At 43.6% G+C, this 11,892-nt stretch overlaps 1 protein-coding gene across 1 annotated transcript; it reads right to left on the reverse strand.

Annotated features, from left to right (window-relative positions):
• Positions 1–343: 343 nt before the first annotated feature.
• tnfsf11 (TNF superfamily member 11) lies at positions 344–9,927 on the reverse strand. The gene is made up of 4 exons (XM_071526326.1): positions 9,550–9,927; positions 7,124–7,159; positions 3,285–3,408; positions 344–2,627 (listed from the first exon to the last, which is right to left on the reverse strand). Exons 1-4 carry the CDS (start codon positions 9,748–9,750, stop codon positions 2,185–2,187), a joined length of 804 nt encoding a protein of 267 aa, XP_071382427.1. The 5' UTR covers positions 9,751–9,927; the 3' UTR covers positions 344–2,184.
• Between the last annotated feature and the right edge of the window lie 1,965 nt (positions 9,928–11,892).

Below are 11,892 nucleotides of genomic sequence, written 5' to 3' on the forward strand. Positions count from 1 at the left end.
AGCAGCAGTGGGCGGTTTCTCTATACAGCCTATCTCTGTAGTGAGCTAGCAGGCTGCTCTGACCAGGGTTGTATTGGGGTAAAGCAACAGGGTGACTTCACTCTTTTGGCCATAACGGTGTTGAATTTGCCAGAGATCGTGGAGATTATCGAGTTGCACATCACAGTAATATTACTCACTTTCAGGGTGGGCTGTTCATCAGGTTGTAATGCAAGACTTTATCCTGGGAGAGTTTAATCCTTTACAGCGGAAGCGATAAGATCAACCTGATTCAAGGCGGTGTCACAAAGCGTGAAACATTGTTAGAAAAGTAATGTTTTTTATTAAAACATACACAGACATAAATAAAAAAACACTGAATGAAAAAAAAAATCTAACAGATGAAGATCTTACAGGTATGCTACAATCTCGTAAGAAAAACAATATATTCATTCTGCTTTTGGCTAGGCAAGTGCACACAGAATTGTCAGGACGAAGATACATAAATATGGAATTTAAAATGGAGCCCCTGTGTTTTAATAACAAAAAAGCGTGTCTACTATTTCACCTAAGTGCTGCATAATGAATGTCATTCAGACATAAAATATAAATGATTTTTTTACAGCTGACAGGTCACTTTAACAATGGCCTGTCTCTGTACTTCTATATCTAATAAATAAATACTTAGTGCATATTCCCATTTACCTCACTGAAGAGCCAAATGAAAAACAAAATTTAAGTTAAAGACGGACCAAACTCAATTTGGTTCCTCTGGTTAAAGAAGACAAGAGTCTGTTCATGTCATCTGTGGTCAGACAGTCCAGCTATCTGCATCACTTGTTCACTTGCTCGTATATCTTGATTGTCAGAAACACAACAAATAGATGTCATTCCCTCCTCAGTTTGAAATGACGTCGCCGTGTCATTGCCTTCACTGAAGCACTCCACTCATTGGATTTCATTAATTATAAAAGACAGAAAAGACAGCTTTTGGAACCCGGGAAATATTGTTAACGTGTGATCTTTTTTTTTGTTTTGTTATTTTTTGTTTCATTGGTTATACTGTATAAAGAAACCAATGTCAAAGTCATACTGAATCTTTCATACCACAAGTTTCAATGGTGCGTTAGAGAATTTGAAAGCAAAACAAATCACACACTAACTGCACATGACAAATGATATTCATGAGTTACTTACTATGATGGGCCACACTGACGCCTCATCGCCTGCCTTGTTCACACTTAGAATAAAATCTTTCAGTAAAACATTTCACCATTAACTGTTGTGGGTCAAAGCCAGGCCTGGGAGTCTTATTATTATCCTGTGATAATCTGCTAAATACAAGCAGATGCTCCATCCGCTACAACGTTATACCGTTGAGTTTTTTATTTTTTTATTTCCAAGAATCAACGATGATAAGTCCTTTCTCGCTGCGCTTCCTGCCAATAGCCTGACTCCCTTGGTTACTCCCTTATGGTTTATTTAGTTAGTGCAAATGCACATGTCTATGGCTAAGTCCATGATCTACAACTCCATGTTGTATATGTTTCTATATGTATGTAATTCTCCATGTATGTTCCTGAATAACATCTCTTCAACTTACAGGCTTTCCCTGGTCAAAACCACGCTGAGCCCCAGCTGTAGTGCCAACAGAACCACATTTACTAAGCTGTCAGTGGGTCTTTGCTGCTTGATAAACAAATTAGGTTAATTACAGACATGAGTAAGACACAATGTACGAATCAGTGCTGCATGGGGCAATAAAGAAATTCAAATACGTCATTGAATTAAAAAGCCATTTTCAAAAGTGCTCTACGGAATAATGTTATTATGTCTGTAATCTGAATTGAAATATATTGAATTTATCAAATACTAAACTACCAAAAAGGCTTCCAGTGCCTTTTTGGATAATGTTAAAAAGCTTTATAAAGACTCCCATGGTACTTATTTTAGACTGAGTGGCAAGACAAGTCTCTCCTCAATGACTACCAATCCCATTTCTCCTCATAAAACACTCCAAGGCTATTTGGTGAAGAGCAATGTATAAAAACAACACATATACAATTAAAAAAACATACATTTTTCTTAAACAAATCAACGTCATAAATCAGTAATCTTACAAAATGACAAGTGCTCGCACAGTGGTTCTTTGGCATATCAAAAGTTCAGTAGCACGTCCTCTCTCCACGTGTTTGTTCAAAAATTTCAGTTGCCCAACTTGATGGCCCCAAAATACGTCCCTTCTCCCTCCAGGTCCAGCATCCAAGCGTTGGACACATTGACATACACGGCGTCTCCCTCCTCCAGCCGGACCCCCCGGCCCTGCTGGGCGCAGTACATGTTGTAGTCTGTGTTCTCCCAGCGCGTGGTGCTGCCCGTCTTCATCAGCAAGGCGGCCTTGCTGCTCTGCTGTTTGATGCTCTCGTGGTAGACATACTGGATGAGCTGGGCGTTGCTGACATCCAGCTGCTGGGCCCCGGCCTGGCCGCTGTCCTCCGGGACGTACACGTAGTAGCGGAAGCAGGTCTTGGCGTAAACGTAGTAGAAGCCCGACTCCATCACCAGCAGTTTGCCCTTCTGGTAGCCCATCTTGAGGCAGTGTCCGTGCACCTTGTCCCAGTCAATCATGATGGCCTTCGGCTCGCCCTCTGAAAGCACGGCAACAAGAGCAGCTTAGACATGAAATACACTGGTTAGCTGATCAATCCACATTTTAGAATAATAGTAAAGACATCAAAACTATGAAATAACACAAATGGAATTATGCACTGACCAAAAAAGTGTTAAATCAAAACTCATAAATTTTAGATTCAACTTCACTATTTATAATTGTCTAAGAAACAAACTTCAAGCATTTAAGCATAAGCCTTTAGATCAAAATGGCTTTAAGATAATGAAAAACATAGACACATTTTTGACTGGTAGTGTATTGTGTGTGATTTGTATTTAAAAGAGCCAAAAAAAATAGTTTCTTGCTCTCAGTATAAATCCCAGTGTGTGATGTTTTCAAAATGCCTGATACTCAATTTATTGAATTGAATTCACTATTTATGTTTGCCTAAAAAACAGATTTCAAGAATTTAAGCATAAGCCTTTAGATTAAAATGGCTTTACGATAATTGAAAACATAGTACATTCAATCAGGTGTGTCCAAACATTTGACCGGTAGTGTATAATAAATCAAATAATTGAAAAATTTGGAGAACTGGCATTTTTCAATATAAATAAATGGATGCTTTGTAATAAACCCAGCTTCACAGATCTATTTCCATAGTGCATCTAAACAGTAAAAGGTCTGCACTCACTCTTAGCGTTTTCTTGATGCTGTCTGATTGGTAGATGAGCAGATGGCAGGCTCTCTTTCAGAGACTTGCACCGTCTTTTCCTGGGGTCTTTCAGCGCGTCCAGCACGGGCTCTGTCTGCACTTCCTTTGGGAAACAGGAAGAGGTCATCGTCAGCCAAACAGTGACCAGTTGATCGATGGAAGGTCACATCGCTTGTTAAAACAAAGAGATCACTTACAGCGCTATTGTGTATGTGTGTTATCCCACTCTAGGAAGTTGCCCAATTTCAAACTTTCATCCAGCTCTGTATAGAGACATCGACAATTCACCCCTGCCCACAAATGACTTCTTCATAAAGCAACAACAATACAATTTTGACATATTTTACCACAGCTTAACTCTGCTGTCTCTTTGAATAATTGTATATTTGTATTGAGTTGTTTCTGTGTGTGTGTGTGTGTGTGTGTGTGATTGTTTGTGTGTGCCTGCGAATGCGCACAACAAACGTATCTGTGTGTAAGCATACATGGACGACATGTCTGTGTGTGTTATCCACTCTCTGGGGCCTGCCTGCTGACTTCTTCTCCCTTAACAATGGAGGTTGAACTCTGGGTCAGAGACTCTGACAGGGAGACCTCCTGCTGAGTGTAACCTTTCAGATAGATTGCGCTTCTCACGGATTTGGCACGGCTCCCCTGCTTGATTTCAGCCCCGAGTGATGATTCTATTCAAAGGCTGATGACATGGCTCTCCACAGTCTGAGCTGCTCCGTTCACCCCAGGCAAGACGGAGCATATACAGTAGAGGCAAACATGGTTTCCAAGCAGGTAAACAGTTACTCCACCAGAGCTGCCAACTCTCACACGCATCTGGCATGAGATGAATTTCCGCCTCTATCTCACACACTCGCACTTCCAGAAGACAAATGGAACTGACAGTTGTATGAATTGTAAGCTACTTAGAAAATAAGAAATGAATTGTCCTGCAGTACTTTAGATTGGGCACAAATTTGGATGTACAAGAAGTCAGTGTGCACAGCCACTGTTTATCAAATTATTTGTTTAACTGTTCATGCATCCATGTGTGCAAACAGATACAGATACATGAGTATAATTGCAAATGTCAGACATTCTCACAAAGAAACGTTTCCCCAAATGCACACTTATGTGTAGATTCCACTGATTGAGTTCTTATGGTGGTGTCACCCTGAAGATGTTTCAACTTGTTTTATCCTTACAGAGTAATTTCCTCTGATTCAATAATCTCAGGTATGCTGGCAATGTCATCTCACCCTCACCCAGAGCCAAGAATAAAAAATAAAAAAAATAAAAAAAAAACACAGGAAAATCAAAAGTGTTGAAATGGATAGAATTCTTAAACATGCCAACTTAAAAAAAAACACATGCAACACCTCCGAGTACAAACAGCGCTACACAATCCAAATAAAGTGAACTGCCATGCCAGAATCATACCAGGATCATAGACATGGTTTTGCACACACCAATACTGCACCTGTGCTGTGCTAATATTACCATGAAATATTTACTCAAAAACCAAATCCAGACTGATTTGCACAGCTCTCAAACTAAGATTAGTACTGTCTGTCCTCCAAAAACAATTTGCTGCACAAACATGTTTATAGAGCAGTGACTCGGAATGAGACAGGGGTAAACAAGGCCTCGCCAAGGCTACAAAGAAATTGTGAACGTGCTCCCAGTTGGCCCTACATTGTGGGATCTATCCTTGATTTGTGGTCAGACAGTTGACCACGTCATACCTCTTTAACCAGGGAGAGGAGATTATTTAAACAAAGTAGCAACAGCTTGGCAGCTTCCTGATCTACACCATGATCTGCAGTACAAAACAGGCTGCAGGACGGCGCTGTGACAGCCGCTCTGGGCCAGATGTAGTTATGGATGCTGCACACAGAAGAGACCTAGGAGTTGGCTCTGCGTCTACAATGAAATATTCATTCATCTAAGGCTGACTGATTGCATGTCCCTGGTCCTGCAGTGCCACAGTGCATGCAGGCTTCAGTTCCAGCCCTATAACTATACACCACATACATAATTCAACTTCTCTATTATCTTGATGAGTGGTTTGCGAGATGCTGCGTTGGAACAAAAGTCTACTCACTCAAGAGCTTGGCCAACATAGCGGACTGTCCCTGTGTGTTTTATGCTGCATCAATCAGACCTCCCTCTCACACAGTTGCACAAATCTCCACAAACTGTAGCCGTTCAGATCGTGAGTCACTGGTTCCGATTCATTGAGTTTGCAGGATCCTGCGTTGTTCTCACCCCTCCCGACATCACCGCGACCACAGCCCCAGCCCGGCCCGGCCCGGCCCGGCCCAGCCCGGCCCAGCCCGGCCCAGCCCGGCGCAGGCCAGGCCTGAACATCCTGCCTTGCATCAAAGAGTGTACAGCAGAGCTAAACTAGAGAGCTGACAGCTGTCCGGCGGGGCCTGTGCTTTAGCAAATCCTCTGGACTTGTCAGTGGAGAGCAGCAGCGGTCTCAGGGCCGACCCTAACACAACACAGCGTGGGCCAAGTGGACCTGTCACCCTGACACCTCATAAAGCTCCCAGCACGTCTCCCTCGGCTGCATGGGAAACAGACGAGAGCAAACGGCACAATGAGCTCCTCAGTCCGGGGCAGGCTGGGTGGTTTGTGTAAGTACTCCACCGGGGCTACCCGGGGCAAATACAAATACATAATTTCAAAGGAAATTATAGCATTATGGGAAACCAAACACTAGTGAAGCAAAGCAGTCCTTTTCTTCTGTGTTGTTTTACTTCCTGGAAAGTTTTTGCTTTCGCACGGCAAAACCTGTGCCAAAAAAATGGCGGCGCCTTCCAAAAAGGAATTAGAGAAAAACCCCTATCAGACCTCAACAATGGAGCATTCCTGTTTTACCGCTCCATTATGCCACTGTAACTGATGACTGAAGGCTAGAAAGGACACTCTGCAACCGCCGATGCCAATGAATGACGGAGGACGGACGGAGCCGATTGGTCCGCTCTGCTGTCTGCGCTCTCACATTTAGACGTCCGACACAACCGAGTGTCAGTGAGTGATTTGAAGAACTACAGCACTTGCCGGTGAGCTGCACTGGAAACCGTATTGTTGGTACTCTTCTGGAAAAACTGAAATCTTAAGCTATTTGACCCTATATCACAGACAAAAAGGTGTTTTTCCCCCTGTGGTCTGACCTCTCTCCAGCTCTGTGACCACCTAGGGTTTGGGGCCGGCTTTACAGATGCTGCGGTATGCATCGCTCTTGGAAAAACAAAACCATGGGAATAGCATGACTAAGCACAAAATTGAGAATGGTTCACTTTGGTTTTTCTGTTGTGTTTAACAGTTCTTCTAAGAGTAACACCGTGCATTCAAAGCTTGATACACATGTTTCCCATGTGACACTGATAGGAGGAAGTACCTGCTGTGTATTCTGAGAGGGTCGATAGCTTATTATTGGCCTCCAAGCCTTTGACCGGCCGTGTTTATATAGTAGGTTTTCACAAGAGGTTTTTTCCCTGCAGTTTGCCTTTGATGACATGTTAATGACTGACCAAAACAAATCAATGAAAGTTTGATGAAATTAAAGGCTGAAAGTCTGATGAACTTGAGAAATACTGGCCGCTGGTGCTGCTGATGATCATTACTAATGAAACTAGTAAGACAGAAATAATCTTGTTATTACGATTCCAAAGATCATAAAGACACGTGTATTGTGTCTTAGCAGGAAGTAAACCAGTTTTAATGCTGAGTGGATTGTGCTTCAGTCAGAGTGTGTGTTGTTGTTGTTGTTGTTGTGTTGTGTTGTGTTGTGCGGGGTCAACCGGGGGTCAACTCACCTCCATAGGCCGATGTTGAGCCGTGGACAAATCTACCTGGAGACAGAAACAGAGGTGCTGGGGTTAGAGAGGTCAGCGTTGCACAATAAATCCCACAATAACACCGTCTCTCTAACAAGGAGTAGCTGTTACCAGAACATTTTCATGACAGGTGTGAGTGGGAGGGATATTTCACAAAACTTACAGGAAGACAGAAATAACTCCCGGGGCGGGGGTTTTGGATTTAAGTTCTTTACCGCATGTCGCTCTGCATGGCTGCCGCAGCGGGCCAAATTAAAGCTAATTTGGAGACTGGAGCGGAGATTGACTCACTCCATGGCTCTTGTTTTCAGTGGGCTCCTATACTCTCTATCGTCTATAAATAAATTATATAAAGAACAAAAAAAACACAAAAAAACAACCTCTGTCTTTTGCATGAGTGCGTAGGCACATGTGCACACATGCACAACACACACACACACACACACACACACACACCAGCCCTCATCTTAAGAGTCAGAGTAGCGTTTTAAAACCCCCTTAGAGCAGCACATTCCTCTGCAGGCACGGCACTGTGCAGATTCCTGCTCTCCTCTCCGTCTCCAGTAAGTCCTACAGGTGTTCAGGGCAGATGATGGTTCGGTGCCAAACTCCGGTCCACACAAAACCATGACTCACTTTAAAAGTGCTACCATATGCAGCTGTCATCGGGTTCGGGATAGGCAGGGCATTAATTCGAAGCACAGACCTGCTGTCTCTGGGGAAATCTAGACTTTGCCCAGCCAGACTGATGCTGGGTGTTCAGGAGACGCTTCGATCACTCCCAATAAGCAGGAGCTGCATCCCTCTCATCACATAATCAGATCCCTCCAAAAGACATATAATATTACAGCTGTGAGGATGAAAAGTTCTCTCCTTCTCTCTCTTTATTTCTCTGTGTTCCTCTCCCATCTGGGGTTTTTACCCTTCTGCCCCCCCCCCTCCTCCCTTTAATTCTTGCTCTCTGGCTTGTGTCCAGTACATAACTAGTTACCACCACACTGCAATGTGTTTATGCCAAAAACAAGCCAAAGAAATTTAACACACAAACACAGAGTAAGAGGGAGAAGGACAGACCAAGACAGAGAGGCGAGAGAGAGAAAGAGAGAGAGACACAAAGAGAAATAGAGAGAGAGAGAGAGAGAGAGAGAGAGAGAGAGAGAGAGAGGGAGAGAGAGAGAGAGAGAGATGCTCTTCAGGTGAACTCTCTAGTAAAGCATCCTGACAGAGCGGAGATGCGGTCTGGTCTCTTGGCTTGTCGAAACACGACAATTATTCAACTCCAAAACCGCCATAAAGTAACGAAAACAACCGTGGCAGAATGGAAATGTTGCTTTTACAAAGATCAGAGAGACATACAGTAGAGATAAGACTATAACGATGACAAGTTACCTACCTGACAAGCAATGAGCCATGTAAGAACATAGTTTTATATATCAGTGACTTCTGCAATTATACTGTTAAGGATGCAGGCCAGCGGCTAATATCCCGAGTCTTTCTTGAACATTGCCAGACTTTTCTCCAACAAATCGCATCTCCGGGCTCGAGCCTTGCAGACAGAGCTCTGTTTATTCTCAAAGGCTTTAGCTTATGACACGTATAAATTACAAATATAACTCCCAAATGACATGTAAACAGGCGCGTGAAAAACTGCAGCTTCAGAGCCTCAAGTGAAAACATCTGTATTTTGCAAACAAGGCATCTTGCAGAATGACATTTGTGTTTACAGCGGAGCCTCAATCGGGACGCGGAGATGTTATCATCCCAAAAAAGGCTTCGCGATGCTTCAAATCAAGCGGCAAACGCTGGAAAATGTGATCTTGTTGAAATAACTAATCTCGGTGGAAAATTTCATCAGCGTCGTGAGATACTATCAGTTGGAGTGTTTTTACAGCAGGGGGGGTGGGGGGTGGGGGGGAGAGTGTTTTTAACTGCCTGCCACTGAGGCGCAGCGCGCCTTCAAAGCGGAGCCAAGAGCGCACAAAACCTTGGCGCAACAACTCTGCAGAGTTGACATGAAATGTTGATTTTTTTGCCTTCTGTAGATTACACCTACGAGGTTAGACCTAGTTTACTTCCAGGAACAAAAACACTGGCTTTGTGTGTATTATAAAATTGGAGAACTTATCTGGTCATTTATGGCACTATAAAATTGCGCAAATATTGTCGCCAGCGGCTCTAACCTAACACCGATATTTCAGGGAACAACTAAATCTAGCCACATTTTTTGGAGAGAACTGTTTGCAAACATTAAGCCGACCAGTTTGAGTAAAACTTCGCCTGCAGCCACGCACTGACTGAGCGACCCTGCAAAGTGTCGCATGTGTCGCACTCCGGTAACAAAGTGCGCTGCGCCCTGTAAATGAAAAAAGAAACAAAAGCAAACCAAGCCGTGCTTTAGTGCCTACCTCTTGGAGATAACCTGTCAGGTGTAATAAGATCGCCACGCTCGACGCCACCTGAAGCAATCCCATAACCGCGAGGGTCCCGAATAGCAGCGGCCGGTAAGTCGGCTCCGAGCTCTGCACCGGGTGGAATCGGTGCTGCCCTGCCTCCATGTCGACGGTGTTCCGCAGGTAGCCTCGGTAGTCGCCGTGGTTAGCTGCCATGCTTGTGCGCTCTGTGTGCCGTTCAGCCCCGGGGCCAGGTCCTAGACTCAATGCAAGGAAAGAAACTGACTGAGGAGTCCCTATAATCGTCGGTGGGTGGGCAGACACAGCTCGGCTCCTTCTGCAGCCAATCAGACAGACGGAGGGATCTCCCGGTGCTCAGATCGGCCGACGGAAAGACAGGCAGACTGGCAGACAGACATTAAGCGCACGACAGGTAAAACGAGACGGGGCCCTTTATGGCTCCAGAGGGCCTTCAGAGAAACGCTTTATCACGTGATCCTCCCCTTCCTGGCGTCCACACCCCCTGTGTAATACTGTATTGTAGGTGATTTTACAGTATGGAAGGGATGAAAACCCACCTAAACTCTGCTGTCCTACCTTTTCTGTTGGCGGATTACAGTTTACCCACCTTTTTTAGGCTGATATAAATCTTTATAATATAAATTCATAGTATACATCTTAGTAAGTATAGCTATCATTAGATTGATGTATAGGCCTACTAATATAGGGTATTTAAAAAAAAAAAAAAAAAAAAAAAAAAAAAAACACGAATGCTTTTCTGAAAATGTAGGCTAACTGATTTTGTGGTTGTTTGCCTTGTAATGATCCTACTGTAGTTCCCCCACCTCTTTTATTTACCACTCATCATCATAGGTTGCTGTATAGGCTTATCTCGAGAGTCAGTGGAACTAAGGATCTGTCCTGTTTAGTAGGCTAATGTTTTACTACTTTTTCTATTTTTGAGGCACGTTGTCCTTTACTTATAACACATCTATAATCAGTAACATAGCGATCTCATATATGACTGAATTATGAATTATAGCCTACTTGGATTATGACAAACCCAGATATCTGTCCACTATTGCATCAACACCGTGATCACTTACAATAAAACATTTGATAATGATTCATACCTATCAAAACATTGTGTCTAAACGTGTGTGTGCACCCATGCTGACAGAAAGACCGTGTGTATGTTTGTGTGTGTGCGCGTGTGCCCATATAACCAGAAAATCAAGCTGTCAGTTCATCAGAGCAGGCCATCCTACATCCACAGACACACAGTCATTTCCTTCCTCACCAATCTTTATCTATACTCTTTGATGAATTGAAGGAAAAGAGCTGTGTTTTTATGAATGCCTACCTGATAATGTCAGCCCATTGTTGTGGACGATTACGCCAACAAGTTGCGTTATATCAAGCAATACCAACACAAGATGAAAGTTCCCTTATTGTGGAACAATGAACGAAACCAAACGATACGATGGCAAGTTTCGGCGTTGCATTTCCTTGAATCTGTGATTTTTTTTAATGAATGAATTCTCTTTACGATTTCCAAAGCTCCGTGACCACAATCTATTAGGAGTCGCATATGACGTACATTCTACAACGTGTTATTGTTGTTTAGTTTGGCAATGATTGACAGGGCATAGTTGTTGGTAAGATCATCCTGTAACTGAAAGGTCACAGGTGCGATCTCTACAATAGCAAACGTGTCCTTTCACATTCCCCATGAGCAGGACACTGAACTCCTACCTGCTCCGTCATTGCACGTCCTTCTGGATAAAAACATCAGCTAAAATGCTTAAAAAATAAAAACAAGAAAATGTAAACAGAAATTGAGAGTATCCGTTCCATCCCTTTATCATCTCCCTTATAATCTGCTTACACACGCCTCCTCCAAAAACATGCACAGTAAGGTATTGCTGGATGGTATTGCTGGACCACCTCATTAAGGCCTAGCGTCCACAGACAGTCCAGCGGTCGCACAGCGGGGCCATTGCAGCATCTAAACATGGCAGTGGCTCCTGTCAGGCCAGAGTGACCTCGCCAACCTCGCCTGTTTTCCCACTGCCAGCAGAACAACAGCGTAGTATTTGAAAACCCAGCAGAAAACGAGCCTCCTTTTGGAACGAGGGTTATTTTAGGCAGAAGCAGTGACAATGGAAAGGAGGGGTGTGGGGCGGTGGGGGGTGGGGGGGTGGTAGTAGGTTGGGTGAGTTTGCGAAACCCAAGCAAATTTCTGGGTGCCAGAGGAGTTCATGGGAGAAAGCTGCCTTTTTTTTTTTACGTACCTCCCCCCTCAAACCATCAAACCTCATGGCGCTACAATCATTTAATACTCCATCATTATGGGCT

This window comes from Centroberyx affinis, unplaced genomic scaffold (genome assembly GCF_046629955.1).
Source record: "Centroberyx affinis isolate AG114_WGS23_722 - 3 ecotype Tasmania unplaced genomic scaffold, CSIRO-AGI_Caff_v1 ptg001400l_1, whole genome shotgun sequence".
NCBI classification, from domain to species: domain Eukaryota; kingdom Metazoa; phylum Chordata; class Actinopteri; order Beryciformes; family Berycidae; genus Centroberyx; species Centroberyx affinis.

What these genes read in the sequence shown, in the direction of transcription:
- tnfsf11 (XM_071526326.1), bottom strand. Translation starts at nt 9,750, where the DNA reads ATGGCAGCTAACCACGGCGACTACCGAGGCTACCTGCGGAACACCGTC. An exon ending in TGACAGGTTATCTCCAAGAG is followed by an intron (nt 7,160 to 9,549) that starts GTAGGCACTAAA and finishes TTCTGTCTCCAG; the next exon opens with GTAGATTTGTCCACGGCTCA. An exon ending in GCATCAAGAAAACGCTAAGA is followed by an intron (nt 2,628 to 3,284) that starts GTGAGTGCAGAC and finishes CCGTGCTTTCAG; the next exon opens with AGGGCGAGCCGAAGGCCATC.